This window comes from Anomaloglossus baeobatrachus, chromosome 1, assembly GCF_048569485.1.
Source record: "Anomaloglossus baeobatrachus isolate aAnoBae1 chromosome 1, aAnoBae1.hap1, whole genome shotgun sequence".
NCBI classification, from domain to species: domain Eukaryota; kingdom Metazoa; phylum Chordata; class Amphibia; order Anura; family Aromobatidae; genus Anomaloglossus; species Anomaloglossus baeobatrachus.
This window is the reverse complement of record NC_134353.1, coordinates 935,833,007-935,851,208: the sequence shown is the minus strand read 5'-3', so window position 1 is coordinate 935,851,208 and position 18,202 is coordinate 935,833,007. Positions and strand designations below refer to the sequence as shown.

At 47.6% G+C, this 18,202-nt stretch overlaps 1 protein-coding gene across 2 annotated transcripts in view; it reads right to left on the bottom strand.

The window, feature by feature from the left end:
- The window catches only part of LOC142256551 (class I histocompatibility antigen, F10 alpha chain-like), a 154,532-nt gene that overhangs the window by 13,374 nt on the left and 122,956 nt on the right, over positions 1 to 18,202 (bottom strand). For both annotated transcript variants that reach the window (XM_075328311.1, XM_075328319.1), the window contains exons 4-5: positions 8,000 to 8,269; positions 5,626 to 5,721 (exon numbers count right to left, since the gene is read on the bottom strand). In XM_075328311.1, coding sequence (XP_075184426.1) covers positions 5,626 to 5,721; positions 8,000 to 8,269 — 366 coding nt within the window. The remainder of the gene's footprint in view (positions 1 to 5,625; positions 5,722 to 7,999; positions 8,270 to 18,202) is intronic.

The window sequence follows — 18,202 nt, the reverse complement described above, 5'->3', positions numbered from 1 at the left end:
GAATGAGGACGAGAAACCTGAAGACGCCATTATCCATTATCATTGGTGACATATAATAACATTGTGTAATGAGGAGAGATCAGGGGATATGATATACAGTCAGGAGCACATAAACATAGAGCTGATATTAAGTCAAAGAGCTTGTCTTATGCGCAAAGGACTCTCTCAGACCCTTTGTGACTTATCAATATGCATTTTGGCAAATTCCAATCTTGCTTATGATTTGCTTTCAACAGGGGTTTACTCCTTGGTCACCTTCGATGAAGTCCACTTTTGCCAAGACACTTTTGCAACCAATCATAGGCGCCGGTGGGCGGGGAAAGCAGGGAATACGAGATTGAATAATGAGCGGCCGGCTTTTTCAAAAGAGGAGAAGCCGCCGGAGCAGTGTGAACGCCGTGCTGGTGATCGGGGATCGGTGAGTATGAGAGAGGGCTGCTCAATTCAGTCACTCAGGAGATTAGCGGTCACCGGTGAATCCTTCACGGGTGACCGCTAATCAGGACGCGACATAGACAGAGCCGCAGCATGACAATGAAGTCGGGTGAAGTTCACCCGAGTTCATTCTGGTCGTGCGGCTCTGTCTGTGTCTGCTGTCATCTGCCATTCAGCTCTGCTACATGGCTGTCTGTGTCTGCTGTCAGCGGCCATGTAACAGCGCTGAATGGCAGGTGACATAGTAAAAACGCATCCCTACACATTACACACGCTTGGCAAGTCAATAAATAAAAAAAAAAAGGGTGCCCAATGCATACGTCAGAGAACACATGATCTGAAAGATCGCACACAAAATTGATCAATTTAACATAGACTACTAACGCACGTGTGACAGCAAATGAACGACCTACGTGCGATCTCATTAGATCACATATGCGACCTGGGCGTGTCACATCGCAAACGTGATTGCACAACAAATTGCAACGTGTAAAGCAGGCTTTAGTTATCATTTTTCACTGTGACACGGTTCTCCATCATGCAGAGTAAGTGCCAGGGCTGTAGTGAATCTGTTTTGGCATTAGTGGGGTGAAGTGTTGGCGCCTTATCACAGCAGCAGGGTGTCTGGGAGAAACTCCGGTGTACCTGGCCGCAATACATCCTGTACACCGGAGTTTCTCCCAAACACCCTGCGGCTCCACCCCAGGATCCATTTTGCCCAGACGAAGCCTCTGAATGTAAGAGCCGAAACGTTGGCAAAACTGGCGATGTGGCTCTTTTGCAGAAATAATTTACAAATAAATTATACTATTTCATCACAAACTTGTGTGTGCCAGAAATCTATATTATTATTATTATTATTATCTCCTTTTCTTTGTCACTCCATTGGGAGACCCAGACAATTGGGTGTATAGCTTCTGCCTCCGGAGGCCACACAAAGTATTACACTTTAAAAGTGTAACCCCTCCCCTCTGCCTATACACCCTCCCGTGCATCACGGGCTCCTCAGTTTTATGCTTTGTGTGGAAGGAGGCACACATCCACTCATGCATTCTCAGATTAGTTATATCGGTTGGAAGAAAAGAGGACCCCCACGGGGTCCCCGGCATGTTCCCTTCTCACCCCACTAAAGTCGGCGGTGCTGTTAAGGTTGAGGTACCCATTGCGGGTACAAAGGCCGGAGCCTCATGCCGTTTTCCTTCACCATCCCTTAGTGGCTCTGGGAGAAGTGGGATCCTGACCGGTCATCCATTCACTGGGACCGGGCTCCCTCCGCAGCCCCTGTGGGAATCTGCTGGACAGGAGTCTATTCTTCCTCAGGGATCGGGCCCTGCATCTATAAGGTACTCTGTGTCCCCATGGGGACTGTGCATGGAGCGCCTTATTCCCGGACGCTGCAGCAGCTGCTGATTTCTGAAGACCGGCGGACTTCCGCGCCGACCGAGCCTGCTTGTCGGCCGCGGTCTTAAATTTAGTCCCCGGCTTCATCGTGGCCTAGTAGCAAAAATCCCGCCCCCGGCCTGCCTGTCAGGGGTAAGGGCGGGACGGCCGGCCTGACGTCGGCTGTGAGGGCCGGAGCATCCTGTATGTTTCCTCCCCCCTCACTGATCACTGTGGGGACCCCAGATTCCCGCACTTTTCTAGCACCGCCCATGGCTCCACTCCTCCCCTGAGAGCTCCGGCAGCCATGTTTTTGGCATTCTGCCGGTGGAGGATTTTCAGAGAAGAGCTCTGCAGCTCTGGGAGACCTAAGGCAGGGAATCTGGAAGACACACACTCGCTTTTTAGCGGTCGGTAAGCCACACCGGTCACCCGGTGCTGGTCCCCCCCCCAGGGTGCAGGAATTGATACGTATTTATATACATATTTCTGTTCGGTCGGGCTGTATACCCCTTCCCATATACCCTCAGTGATCACTCTCCTAGGAGACAACAGCATGTCGTCCACAAGGAGCAAAGGTGCTAAGGCACAGGTTTTTTTTGCGACCTGTACCTCTTGTGCGGCTATGTTGCCTGCGGGTTCCACCTACCCTCACTGTGAGCAATGCTCAACCCCTGTTTCGCTTGCTCAGCCGGAGCCTCGGTGACTAGTGGGCCCCTCGGCTCATGTAGACCCCCCTGCTCCCCCTGTCCAGGCGGCAGGGACAGAGTTTGCTGCGTTTGCTGAGAAACTCTCTGAGTCACTTTCGCAATCCATGGCTCAGTCTATGGACAAATGGTCTGCCAAGCTGCTAGAAGCTTTGCAGTCCAGACCGGTCCTTACACAGGCCCCGGTCCCCGTTAGCTCATCGCCTCCAGGCCCCTCTCGGTCCGCGCCGCAGCGCGCTCCCAGGTTCTCTATCGCAAGGAAGATCCTTCCTACCCCCAACCTGGGCTGTGGTCACCACGGACGCGAGCCTGTCAGGGTGGGGAGCGGTTTTCCGCCACCACAGGGCTCAGGGAACCTGGACTCCGGTAGAGTCCTCCCTTCAGATCAATGTTCTGGAGATAAGGGCGGTGTATCTAGCCTTATTGGCCTTCCATCGGTGGCTGGAGGGCAGACAGATCCGTATACAGTCGGACAACGCCACGGCCGTCGCATACATCAACCATCAGGGAGGCACGCGCAGTCGTCAGGCCTTCCAGGAAGTCAGGCGGATTCTGCAGTGGGTGGAAGCCACAGCCTCCACGATCTCCGCAGTGTACATCCCGGGCGTAGAAAACTGGGAAGCAGATTTTCTCAGTCGTCAGGGCATGGACGCGGGGGAATGGTCTCTTCACCCAGACGTGTTTCGAGAGATCTGTCGCCGCTGGGGAACGCCGGACGTCGATCTCATGGCGTCACGACACAACAACAAGGTCCCGGCCTTCATGGCACGGTCTCAGGATCACAGAGCTCTGGCGGCGGACGCATTAGTGCAGGATTGGTCGCAGTTTCGACTACCTTATGTGTTTCCTCCTCTGGCGATGCTGCCCAGAGTGTTACGCAAGATCAGGTCCGACTGTCGTCACGCCATTCTCGTCGCTCCAGATTGGCTGAGGCGATCGTGGTACCCGGATCTGTGGCATCTCACGGTGGGTCAACCGTGGGCGCTTCCAGACCGCCCAGACTTGCTGTCACAAGGGCCGTTTTTCCATCTGAATTCTGTGGCCCTCAACCTCACTGTGTGGCCATTGAGTCCTGGCTCCTAGCGTCTTCAGGATTATCTCAGGATGTCATTGCCACTATGAGACAGGCCAGGAAACCAACGTCCGCCAAGATCTATTACAGATCTTGGCGGATCTTCTTATCCTGGTGCTCTGATAATGGTTTTTCTCCCTGGCCGTTTGCCTTACCCACTTTTCTTTCATTCCTTCAATCCGGAATGGACAAGGGTTTGTCACTCGGCTCTCTCAAGGGACAAGTATCGGCGCTCTCCGTATTTTTTTCAAAAGCGCCTGGCCAGGCTTCCGCAGGTCCGCACGTTCCTGCAGGGAGTTTGCCACATAGTCCCACCATACAAGCGTCCGCTGGAACCCTGGGACCTTAACAGGGTGCTAACGGCTCTTCAGAAACCACCTTTCGAGCCGCTGCGGGATGTTTCTTTATCACGTCTTTCGCAGAAGGTGGCATTTCTAGTGGCAGTTACATCACTCCGAAGAGTGTCTGAGCTAGCAGCGCTGTCATGCAAAGCCCCCTTCCTGTTTTTTCACCAGGATAAGGTGGTTCTGCGTCCTGTCCCGGAATTTCTCCCTAAGGTGGTATCCCCTTTTCATCTTAATCAGGATATCTCCTTACCTTCATTTTGCCCTAATCCAATTCACAAATGTGAAAAGGATTTGCACTCATTAGATCTAGTGAGGGCACTCCGGTTCTACGTGTCTCGCACGGCGCCCCTGCGCCGTTCAGATGCGCTCTTTGTCCTTGTCGCTGGCCAGCGTAAGGGTTCGCAGGCTTCCAAGTCAACCTTGGCTCGGTGGATCAAGGAACCGATTCTTGAAGCCTACCGTTCTTCTGGGCTTCCGCTTCCTTCAGGGCTGAAAGCCCATTCTACCAGAGCCGTGGGTGCGTCCTGGGCATTGCGGCACCAGGCTACGGCTCAGCAGGTGTGTCAGGCGGCTACCTGGTCTAGTCTGCACACTTTCACGAAACACTATCAGGTGCATACCTATGCTTCGGCAGACGCCAGTCTAGGTAGGCGAGTCCTTCAGGCGGCGGTTGCCCACCTGTAAGAGGGGGCCGTTTTCGGCTCTTTTTATCGAGGTATTCTTTTACCCACCCAGGGACTGCTTTTGGACGTCCCAATTGTCTGGGTCTCCCAATGGAGCGACAAAGAAGAAGGGAATTTTGTTTACTTACCGTAAATTCCTTTTCTTCTAGCTCCAATTGGGAGACCCAGCACCCGCCCCTGTGCCCTTCGGGCTTGGTTGTTCTTTTGTGTACACATGTTGTTCATGTTGAATTGTTCTTCTGGTTCATGGTTTTCAGTTCTCCGAACATCCTTCGGATTGAATTTACCTTAGACCAATTTATAAGTTTCCTCCTTCCTGCTTTTGCACCAAAACTGAGGAGCCCGTGATGCACCTGAGGGTGTATAGCAGAGGGGAGGGGTTTACACTTTTAAGTGTAATACTTTGTGTGGCCTCCGGAGGCAGAAGCTATACACCCAATTGTCTGGGTCTCCCAATAGGAGCTAGAAGAAAAGGAATTTACGGTAAGTAAACAAAATTCCCTTCTTTCTGAGCACCAATAGTTGCAGCAGAGCTTTATTCATTTAATATTCACTGCAAGGATTGACTTTGCATTTTCTTGTGTTTCATCTCATCACTCTTCATATCTATCCAGAGTTAAAGCAAATTGCCACTATAAAAAGGGAAACTGCAAACTTTGTTAAAACCAAAATTTGCGTCACATTCAAACTTTTGTCCACGACTGTATATGTGAGACATCACAACTACCAGTCTGCACCAACTAACTCAGAGGTAACCACCATACATTAGACACAGAGCCTGTAGAGGGGAAAACTGGTGACAATACAGGATACAAGTCAATGGGCAGAAATAGTGCTATTCCTCATGTACACAGGACAGATTATTCTGAACAGTCACTTGAAATGACAGATGTGCTTTACTGAATGGTGTGGAAATACAATTTGAGAAATACATTAGTTACATCTTTTGCTGTTTATTTTGCAGAATTTATAATGAGAAGCGCAGGATTACTGACACTTACTTCTATATATGACAAATCCACCAATGCCGAGAACAGCGACAGCGACCACCACAGCAACGACCGCAGCGATGCCCCAGACACTGGACTTCTCTGGTTCTGGTTAGAAAACAGAAAGGTAAATGATCTGCGGATTATACTGAGAGCGTCATGTATCGGCCTCACATTAGTCTGCTCCGCTGTAGTGAGGACATATGTGCAGTGTAATGGTATTACATACAGGAGCACAGGCTACATTTCTATATGGTGATGCAGCGCCCCCCTTAGGACACGATCAGAGGCTGCAGATTTGTAGCAGATTTTCACTGCTGATTCTGGACCTAAATCCACAACTTCCCACTACTATACTGGTGTTAGTGTCACAAAACCTCAGTCACGTGTGGAATTTTCCACTGCAGATTTCCTCATCTACAACATGCCGGATATGTTACAGGTCTGATGGTGATTTCTGCCACAGATTTAACTCTTTGAAAATTAAAGGGTATCTGTCAGTATTCAGTATGGCAGAGGTTCCCAACTCCAGTCCTCAAGGCACACCAACAGTGCATGTTTTCAGGATTTCTTTAGCATTGCATGGGTGTTGGATTCAGCACCTTTGCAGGTGATTAAATTATCACCTGTGCAATACTAAGGAAATCCTGAAAACATGCACTGTTGGTGTGCCTTGAGGACTGGAGTTGGGAACCTCTGCAGTATGGTACTTTTAATCGACCAACGGGTAAAAGTAGTGGAATATCATAAATGACTCTTCATAACACTCCATCACTTTTACCCGTTGGTCGGTTTTGCATTTGCTCTATCACAGTTTCCTTGTAGTAATACCATTTGTCTTATTATCTATTTCTCTTACTGACACTTTTTTGCATAGTTTTACCATTTTATCTTAATGCATCTTATTTTCATTTTACTTATTTGTTTTCTTCCTTGTTCTACTTTCCATTCACCTTATACTTTATTGCGCTTCTCATCTTCGTTTTTTCTCAATCATCTTTCTTCCCTAGTTTTTTTTCCTCCTATTTTCTTTCTCCCTTCCCCTTTTCCCCATCTTTTTTTGTTTTCCCTTTAATTTTTTTCTCCCTTTTCTTCTTCATTTTTCCCCCTTTTTTTACAGCAGTTTTTTACCCATACAAATCAATGAGGATGTGTAAATTTGCAGCAAAACGTTTTGCTGCAGAAAAAACGTGAGCAAAAACGCCCTGAGTGAATAAAGCCTTACACTTCCACAAATACGTGCTGCTTAGTGTTGCTATGTCACATAAAAACCCAATAAAACACATTTAAGTTTTTGGGTGTAACATGAAAAATATGTGGAAACGTTCACAAGGTATGAATACTTCTTCAAGGCACTAAGACCCCTGATAATTATTTTGACTGCTCAACAGATTTGACCTCAGACTGATGAACCCAAATTTTGTCTTCTGATTTTGTCCTTCTGGTTAGACCTCGGCTGCTCTCCTGTTTCGGCCTCTGCCTGCTGACTGACTGTTTGGTTCTGCCCTCTGGTTCAGACATGGCTGATTGACTACTGCCAACTCTCTCCACTGCCCAACGGCTGCTCTGTGGATGTAACAGAGGCCTTTACAGTGAAGACCAGATCTGTGTACAGAAGTGAATGAGTGAAAAGTAAAGAATCCCATAGTACCTGCTAAGAAACTCTATTAGGAGTTGTCAGAGCTCCATGTACAGTGAGGAACAAAGAAAGGCTCAGGGAGACATTGTACAGGAGACGGAGAGAAGTGATTACACCACATGTAATATCTGACACTTATCGGCCCCATACACAGTAGACAGCTGTTGGTAATGATCATGATATGTAGATCCATCGTTTTGTCTGACACCTATCTATCTCTCCTTACTCCTACAATAAGTAAAGTGTTTGTACCTGAACTTGAAGAACTAGACAGTAAGGACAGTTTTTGTCTTTTTTTCAGAAATGAACAATAGAAGTGAAAATAGGCTTTGTAGTTTGTCCTGTCAGAGAAATCTGCATCTTTTCTCATTTATCAGTCTAATTTTTTTTCTCTGCGCTGTTCATTCAAAATCTGCATCAGTGAGGAATCAGATTACAGCTGCTGCCTATAATAGTCTATGGACAGGGAGGAGCTGGAGACACAGAGGAGGAGCTGCAGCTTCTAGTGACAGAGCCTGCAGAGGAGAAACTGCAGGGTACATCATATAATGGCCAGATATAGTGTTATTTCTCATGTACACAGGACAGATTATTCTGCAGTTACTATAAGTCATGTACAGAACTGTTCAGTCATTTTATATTAATATGATGTTGGTGACTATACAATTACATGTCACAATAGTGATCACTCATCATGCCATATTCCAGTATAAACCCCATCATCCACCCAGTATGGACACTACTCACCCCACATTATGGTCATTGGCTTCTCCAGGCTGCTGTGATCCACATAACAGGAGTATCTGTCGCCCTCTTTGGGGGTCACCTCTGCGTTGACCCTGATCTGATAGGTGCCGTCAGGATTGGAGAGGACGCGTGTGGTCTCATATGAGTGAACCTCGTCCTCCCCGTTCATCCACTTCACATCCACAGCTCGAGGGTGAAATCCATACACCTGGCAGTGAAGCTTCATAGTGTCACCTTTCTCCTGTCCAGACACCTTCACCTGGGGCCGAACTGAGAGAGAAGATGAAGATATAAAACTCAGGAGACCCTTGTGCTCCTCACATACAACAACAGGTCTCCATGACTGTGAACATCTCACTGCTAGCCAGGACTTAACAAGTTAAAGGATGCTGAGGCCAGTGAATGAATACAGCGGTCACGGATATACAGGCAGGGGCACCATCAGGGCAGTACAGCTGGTGTTGCTGTATGGGGCCCTGTGCATTCTGATAAAATATGGGGACCGGATATCTTTAAAACAAATATCGCACACACATTTACCACTGCACATATTAACAGTCATAGCCGAAAGTGTTGGTACCCTTTCAATTATTCCAGAAAATCAAATATTTTTCCCAGAAAATTATCGTAATTACACATGCTTTGTCATACACATCATGTTTATTTTCTTTGTGTGTATTGTAACAACACACAAAAAAAAACCACTAAAAAAAGCCAAAATAGACATTTCATACACAGCCTCAAATAGGGGGCGGACAGGATTGCTGGCATTTTTCTAAAATTGTGGGTAAACAACTTTGTTTCAAGCATGTGACGCTCAATCACTCTCAACTGTGGCAAACAAAAGGTCTATAAGAAAATCACACTTTAAATCAAAGCACATCATTATACAGTTTACCAAAAATAGAATGAGGCCTACAAAAAAAAGAACACAGGACCTACAGTCACACAAGGTGGAGACTCAAAGATGGTTTGGGGTTGTTTTGCTGCCTCTGGCATTGGGTGCCTAAACTGTACCCAATGCATCATGAAATCTGAAGATTACCAAAAGATTGTGGATGTCAATGTACTGCCCAGTGTCAGATTCTGGGTTTGTGTCCTAGGCCAGCGGTCACCCAGCCGGACAATGACCCCAAACACTTCAAGAAGCCCCAAGAAATGGATGGAAACAATGCGCTGGAGAGTTCTGAAGTGACAGCAATGAGTCCGCATCTAACTCCCATTGACTCTGTGGAGAGAACTGAAAATTGCTGTTGGGAGAAGAAAAGACCCTTCAGATATGAGAGACCTGGAGCAGTTGATAAAGAGTCCGAAATTCCAGGTGAGAGGAGTAAGAAGTTTGTGGACGGGTATAGGAGGCGACTGATTGCAGGTATTTTTTTTTGTGTGCTGTTCCAATACACACAAGAAATAAGCATCTGTATAGCGAAATGTGTAATTGTAATAATTTTCTGTGAGAAATACTTCAATTTCTGGAACTATTTCCAGGGTGCCAACACTTTTGGCCATGACTGCATATATTATAACTGGATATATCTTTACAACATTAGCAATGTTCATTTATTTATTACATATACGGTATATTTTCAGACCTCACAACTTTTATATAAGAGAAAGAGAAACAAAATAGGCAAATTTTGACTATGTCCCTAACCGCACCCCAAGCCACTTATATATGCCATTTAGTTCAACCCTGGCACAAGGAGATGTCAGAGTGTCGGTGACCGTGAGGGACATTCAGCTAACAAACAAGAATGCAGAGCATAGACCCAAATCCGGGACTGTCTCGCTGTATCTGGAACGGTTGAGTTTTATTGATACCAATGTGCAGTATATACAATGTTTAATATTTTTTAATACTTTTTTTTATTGCATTTGTTAGGGAGATCTGTAGTTTTTGATATTTTTATTTTTACTAATCAGATTATTTAAATTTAATATTTTGATAGACCGGACAATTATGGACGCGACAATAACAAATATGTAATTTTAAATATCTTTAAAGGAAACCTGTCACCAGGTTTTCCCTTATGAGCTGCAGCCACCACCAGTGAGCCCCTGTATACAGCACTCCAGAATACTGTATATAACACAAAATATAGCTTTATTATACTTACCTAGGGGGCGGTCCGGTCCAATGGGTGTCGCTGGTCACGATCCGGCGCCTCCTCACTATCACGACTGCCGTTTTCCTGCCTAGCCCGTGTGCATGACGCGTCCTGCATCATTCACACAGAGGCAGTCATTGGGGTCCTGCAAATGCGCACTTTGATCTGACCGACTGAGGGCAGAGCAAAGTTTTGTAGTGCGCATGCGCGGGTGGTCTTTGACCTTTTCTCACTCTTGTGCATTACAGTTCGTACTTTGCTCTGCCCGCAGCAGGGCAGATCAATGTGCGCATGCGCAAGAGCGCAGAGGAGGCCTCTGTGTGAATGACACAAGACGCGTCATGCACACGGGGCTGGGCAGTAGGACGGCAATCACAGCAGAGAGGAAGCACCGGACTGAAAGCAGCGACACCCATTGGACCGGTACGCCCACTAGGTGAGTATTATAAAGGTGTTTTTTACATTATACAAAGTGGCCTGGGCTGTTATATACAGTATTCTGGAATGCTGTATATAAGGGATCACTGGTCGTGGCCACAGCTTTATAAAGGGAAAAACTTTGTGGCAACTTCCCTTTAAAAGGGAAAAAAAGAAAAGAGGGCAATTGAAATTGTGGGAGCTGATGGAGGCCGGTGTGTGTGAGCACCAGAGATTACAGCGGCGTTTATATGGCTGATACAGGGATCAGAATATGGCATCAAAAATTGTTTGGTTTTTTTTTAACTTAGGAATTGTTTTCACCACTTTATTAAAAAAAAATAAATAAATAAATAAAATAAAATAAATATTTCTCCTGATGTTGGGTGATTTTCTCCACCCAATAATACCGTATGAACAAAACCTAAAAACCAATGGAGAAATTGCAAGTTCTGTTACCATTTTGCCCCACTTGAATTTTTTTCCCCCATTTCTCAGTCCATTAAATGGTAAGTAAATGATGTCATTCATTGTTGGTAGTTTTTCATTTGAGAAATACTTTGGCGTAGTGTTGGGGCTCTATTGCATTGATCAATTCAGCAGCTAAATTTCTCTTTATTCATATGTTCATGGCAGTAATGCAGGTTCCATTTTTCCCATTTCATTCTTACATATGGCTATTGAATTTTTTATGTCAGTATTCACACAGCAGTTTCTGCTATTACATGTATTCCCCTTGCATAGTCACTGGTGTGCATACCTTATCTCCAAATATTTCAAAACTACAACTCATCCAGCAAAAAATACAACAAAACTTGTATGGTGATAGCAGAGAAAAATAAATACATTTAAAAAAAAAAAAAAGTTATGGCTCTTGGAAAAAAGGGGAAGGAAAAATTAAAGCAGAAAAAAAAAAGAAAAAACTTAATAAAAACCCCTGGGCGTTATTGGGGTAAATGTCTGGCACAATTTGTGAGTACTGAGCACTTTATTAAAGAAGTGGTTCACCCATATTCGTTATTGGCCAATGTTGATAAACAAGGTTTCTCTCAAATACCTTGTGTTGCCAATACTGCCTGTGAGAGGTGTTATTGCGCACCGCTCTTCCCATCGCCTGACCCCCGGGCTATGTGACTTCAGGGATCTGGTGATGTCACGTCAACTTCTGCTCACCTGACATCACCGCGGCCGGCCCCAGTCTCCGTGAGTGACTGGGCTGTAGGTGGAGTTTCACTACTCAGCCCAGCCCAGCGTCACAGCCCAGCATCTCCCTGCTCCCTCCTCCTTCATGCACAGCGCGCAAGCAGGAGACACACGGCCCAGTGACTCAGGGAGACTGGGGCCGGGCGCGGTGATGTCACGTCAACAGGATCATGAGGAAGGTGAAGATCAACCTAAAACTACACGGGGGGGGGACTTGTTAATGATTATGTCAGATAGTGAGAAAATTAATGAAAATTAGAAATAATGATTTTTTTTTACTTGAAATAATAATTTTCTCTTCAGACTTTGCTTTCGGCACAGAGTGCTCCTTTGCAGCAATTCCAGCTTTGCAGACCTTTGGCATTCTAGCTGGTAATTTGCGGAGGTAATCTGGAGATATTTCACCCCATGCTCCCCCCCCACCCCCCCCCCCTCCAACAAGTTGGATTAGCTTGATGAGCACTTTTTGGTACCATACGGTCAAGCTGCTCCCACAACAGCTCAATAGGGTTGAGATCTGGTGACTGGGCTGCCACTCCATTACAGATAGAATACCAGCTGCTCCTTCTTCCCTAAATAGTTCATGCATAATTTGGAGGTGTGCTTTGGGTCATTGTCCTGTTGTAGGATGAAATTGGCTCCAATCAAGCGCTGTCCACAGGGTATGGCGTGGGCGTTGCAAAGTGGAGTGATAGCCTTCCTTATTCAAAATCCCTTTTACATTTTACAAATCTCCCACTTTACCAGCACCAAAGCAACCCCAGACCATCACATTACCTCCACCATGCTTGACAGATGTGACAGATGGCGTCAGGCAGTCTTCCAGCATCTTTTCAGTCATTCTGCTTCTCACAAATGTTCTTCTGTTTGATCCAAACACCTCAAACTTCGATTCGTCTGTCTATAACACTTTTTTCCAATCTTCCTCTGTCCAATGTCTGTGTTCTTTTGCCCATATTATTCTTTTCCTTTTATTAGCCAGTCTCAGATATGGCTTGTTCTTTGCCACTCTGCCCTGAAGGCCGGCATCCCGGAGTCGCCTCTTCACTGTAGACGTTGACACTGGCATTTTGCAGGTACTATTTAATGAAGCTGCCAGTTGAGGACCTGTGAGGCGTCGATTTCTCACACTATAGGCTCTAATGCACTTGTCTTGTTGCTCAGTTGTGCAGCGCGGCTTCCACTTCTCTTTCTACTCTGGTTAGAGACTGTTTGTGCTCTCCTCTGAAGGGAGTAGTACACACCGTTGTAGGAAATCTTCAGTTTCTTGGCAATTTCTCGCATTGAATATCCTTAATTTCTAAGAACAAGAATAGACTGTCGAGTTTCACATGAAAGTTCTCTTTTTCTGGCCATTTTGAGAGTTTAATGGAATCAACAAATGCAATGCTCCAGATTCTCAACTAGCTCAAAGGAAGGTCAGTTTTCTAGCTTCTCTAATCAGCAAAACTTTTCAGCTGTGCTAACATACTTGCCCAAGGGTTTTCAAGGGATTTCTAAACATCCATTAGCCTTCTAACAGCAAACACAATGTACCATTAGAACACTGGAGTGGTGGTCTTTGGAAATGGGCCTCTCTATACCGATGTAGATATTGCATTAAAAACCAGATGTTTGCAGCTAGAATAGTCATTTACCACAATAACAATGTATAGAGGTGATTTCTGTTTAATTTAATGTTAGCTTCATTGAAAAAAAATGCTTTTCTTTCAAAAATAAGGAAATATCTAATCCTGAACGTTTGAACTGTACTGTATATATCTCAATACTGTAGTTGAAAGAGTACAACGTGGGCAAACCACTAATAGCCATGTACAAACCAGGTGTGATAGACAACAAACAAAAGGAGACACTAGCGCTGGAGAGGTGGAGTATGAAAATGATTTTATTTTACATGTCCGTGTTTTTCTGGTACGTGTTTCACGGAGCACACCATAGTGTGGTCCATGGGAGATCAGTGATGCCAGAAAAAAATGGGCACGTCTCCGTGCGGAAATCACGGAAATGAGTGTACGCTGCCCGAGACAGTCCGTGAAAAATCTGAAAAAAATCACTGATGTGTGTGCAGACCCACTGAATTTAATGGGTCTGCGTATGTCAGTGATTCTGGTACATATAAAAGCTGCAACATATGTACCAGAATCTTTGACATGTGAAAGGGCCTTAGGTGTATGTTTTGTGTACATTAAAAAAAATGTGGTTTTTTTTTATATTTATTATCCTTGTGGTGTGCTCACTTTTTGCTGGCTGCTCTGTGGTTAGTCTGGGGAAACAATGCCCTATAGATTAGTCAAGGCCCAAATTAGCATAGGAACAGCGCACTTTATAAATCTTTTCTTTAAAACATTAATTTTTAGTGAAAAGCATTACACAGGCTGATTAGGCAGGAAATTTTGACATACTGATGTGAATGCTGCTGGAGGGAATAGAGGACCTGACAGGTTGCCTTGAAATTCACATATAACGTCCTCTTTACCCTCCCCAACCCTCCCCTCTTCCCCCGCTTTCATCATAAGGCCCTGTACTCCCTCGGTCACCTTCTTCTGATCCCAATCCCCCCCTCCTTATTGTCTCCTCCTCAGCCTATTAAAAAAAAACAAAACAAAAAAAAGTCACCCCTCACCTCTCCGTATGGGTCCCTGCTCCGTCACTTCTTCTCCTGTGGGGAACTTTTCAAATGTGCTGATGTCATCAAGGTGCGCGGCCTGTGTCACAGAGAAAGTGTTGGGCAGGGAGCAGAGGACAGATTCCTGCATTCCGCTGTCTACACTGTGTGGAGCTGCAGGATCGCTCCCTGCCCGGCACGCTGTGTGTGATGAGGGCAATCTGGCCTATTTTGAAAGATTTTTTTTTTTTACTATATTTTGTATTTGCTTTCGAAGACTCGAACCTGCGGTCGGCCGATCACTTATACAATATACTGCAGCACCGCAGCATTGCTGTATATAGGATAAATCTCTGTCTCTGCTGAAGCTCAGGAACAGGACAGTCTTCATAGGAGGAACGTCCTGACAGGAACAGGGGCCTCAGCAGACTCCTGACTGCCGGGCACTCTGTGATCACGTCTCTGGGGTGATGATGGATGAATATCACAGCCATCATTTGCTGGGAATGGGGCGGCTCAGCTTCTGAGAGCCAACACTGGATGTACTGGTATGTCTAATGCTGATAAGGCTAGGTTCACATTTCCGTCAATTTGTATCAGTCACAATCCGCGGCTCTGGTAAACAACGGAATCCGTTTGGTGGATTCCGTTGTTCCCATAGACTTGTATGAGTGGCGGATTGTGACTGATGATGCTGCGTTGCATCCTCCGCCTGACTGATCAGTCGTGGAACGACTGACCGCCGGGCAGAAGGAACGCAGCTTGTAACATTTTTTGAGCAGCGCAATCCGTAGGATTTCGCTGCGCATGCTCTCTCTGGCTCCCTGCACACGTAACCAAGGTAAATATCGGGTAAACCAAGCAAAGTCCTTTGCTTAGTTACCCGATATTTACCCTGGCTACGTGTGCAGGGAGCCCGCCACTTCCCCGCTCGGCTCCGCCCCCTCCTGCACTCCGCATGTACACACCCTCACACTCACCTGTCCCCAGCTATGCAGTCCCCGGCACTGACGTCCTCAGCGCCACGTTGCCCCGCTTGGCTCCACCCACGCCGCACTCCACCCCTCGCACACATTCTCGGCGGCCGAACGATCAGCTGATCACCCGGCTGCTGTGATTGATCGGCTGATCGGCCGGCTGCTGTGAGTGAACAGCTGATCACCCGGCGGCCGGCTGCTGTGAGCGATCGGCTCATTGCTCTCATTAGCCGGCCGCCTGGAGATCATCTGTTCGCTCTCAAAAGCCGGCCGGCTATTGTGAACGATCAGCTAATCGCTCTCTCTTTTACAACGGAGTACGACAATGAAAATTCATTCTTGTCACCCTTTGTACAACGCATCAGTCACAAGCGTCAAGCAACACACGTGACTGATGCAAAACAACGGAAATGTGAACCTAGCCTAAGGGGTTAAATAAACCTATCACCTCTCCTATTTTAGCAAAGCCTTGTATTTCTCATTAAAGAGAATCAACTACCAGGATTTTCCTATACTGGGGCTATCTTGCGGATTCTAAACATACCTTTAGTTGTGACCTCAGGAGCGCTTGCAGCGCCCTCGCATAGGCCACAAAACAATATGATGATATCACACTGTCTTCACAAAGATGGCGCTGGAGATAAGAAAAGATATGTGCAGGCGCCAACTCCGACACCATCTAAAGCTGGGTTTACACACTGCAACATCTCAAACGACATCGCTGTAACGTCACCGGTTTTGTGACGCAATAGCGATGTTGTTTGCGATGTTGCAGTGTGTGAAACCTATCAGCGACCTGGCCCCTGCTGTGAAGTTGCTGATCGCTACAAGTCGTTCAGGACCATTCCTAGGTCCTTTGTTTCCCGCTGTGCAGCATGAAGTTTCAGTGTGTGAAGACTTTGCAGCGACTTTGTTAGCAACTTCCCTTTCAAAAAGCTGCTTATCAACGTCCCCAACAACCAGCTAGGTCGCTCTGCAGGTCCGGATCGCTGTTGCGTTGTTCGCCAGGTTTGCCTGTTTGAACGCTCACCAGAGACTTAACAGAGACTTAGGGAGGTCGCTATTGCGTCACAAAACCGGTGACGTTACAGCGATGTCCTTTGCGATGTTGCAGTGTGTAAACCCAGCTTTAGTGAAGAGATTTAGTAAATCTGTGATATACTGTAATTAGCATAAATAACAGAGACAGGGGGAGGAAGGACAGGGGGGAGGAAGGACAGCAGTCAGACATGGGAGGGAATAACTATCAAAACCTGACCACCTATTTGATATTTGATTGATAGGTGCTGGAGAATATCTGTGAATTTCACAAGCTTTATTTGCCTGTATTTCATAAAGTACCGTATTTTTCGCTTTATAAGACGCACCGGAATATAAGACGCACCCCAAACTTAGACATAAAAAAGGGTAAAAAAAAGAAAAATGGGGTCCGTCTTATACTCCGGTGTTCTCTTACCAGAGGGGGGCAGCAGTGGTTGTGAAGCGGGGTCACAGGAGGCACAGGTTGTGCTGGCAGGCGCGGCGGGTCAGTGGCAGCGGGGTCCGTGGTTGCAGGTGCCGTGGCGTCCGTGGTTGCAGGCGCGGTGGCGTCCGCGGTGGCAGGAGCTGTGGGGTCCGTGGTGGCGGCAGCAGCCGTGGCGGGTGAGCCGTGCAGTAGGCCGGTGCAGTGAGTGTCCGCGGTCCCGGTTCAGTGGTGGCAGCGGCGGCGGCTCAGTGGTGGGAGCGGCGGCAACTGCTCAGTGGTGGCAGCGGCGGGGACTGCTCAGTGGTGGCAGCGGCGGGGGCTGCTCAGTGGTGGCAGCGGCGGGGGCTGCTCAGTGGTGGCAGCGGCGGGGACTGCTCAGTGGTGGCAGCGGCGGGGACTGCTCAGTGGTGGCAGCGGCGGGGACTGCTCAGTGGTGGCAGCGGCGGGGACTGCTCAGTGGTGGCAGCGGCGGGGGCTGCTCAGTGGTGGCAGCGGCGGGGACTGCTCAGTGGTGGCAGCGGCAGGGACTGCTCAGTGGTGGCAGCGGCAGGGACTGCTCAGTGGTGGAGCAGACGGATGCGGTGTTTTCCCAGTGTGTCCGCGGTCCCGATTCAAGTAATGGCGCCCGGAGCAGCGCGTGCGCAGATGGAGCTCTCATCCAAGAACTCCACCGGCGCCATCATTTGAAAGTGGGACCGCGGACAACTGGTAGTAACATGCTGCACAGCCGCCCGCCCCGCATGCAGAGTGGCAGCCAGCAGGCTGCCCGCCCACCCTGCGTACAAGCCGCCAGGTACCTGTGCTTGCGTGCGGTGGCAGCTGGGTACCCATGGCTGTGTGCGGGCGGCAGCCGGGTGTGGGCGGCACCTGGGTGCCTGTGTGAGGGCGGCAGCCGGCTGCCGCCGGCACGGGCACCCGACTGCCGCTCGCACACAGCACCCGGCTGCCGCCCGCACACAGCCACGGGTACCCGGCTGACACCGCATGCAAGCACAGGTACCCGGCCGCTTGCATGCAGCCACAGGCACCCGGCCGCCCGATCGCCTCAGACAGGACCCCCCGCCCCCCCCCCGGTACCGCTTTATAAGACGCACCCCCCATTTTCCTCCCATATTTTTGGGAGGAAAAGTGCGTCTTATAAAGCGAAAAATACGGTATACATCCGATCTCACAACTAAAGGCATGTATAGAATCAGCATGATAGCCCCAGTATAGCACTGGATTTAGTTTATAAGGAAATCCTGGTGATTTGTGTGCTTTAAATAATTCTGGAGCATCTTTTCTTATAACTCTGCACTGTGCGGTTGCTCTGTTATTCCTCCTGGAAATGTATAAATACATGGAGGAGACCTGCTGTGTCCCTGCACAATGTGGCCCTGTCAGCACTGAATGGACAATGTCAGTCTATGTAAGACGCCCCCAACTAGT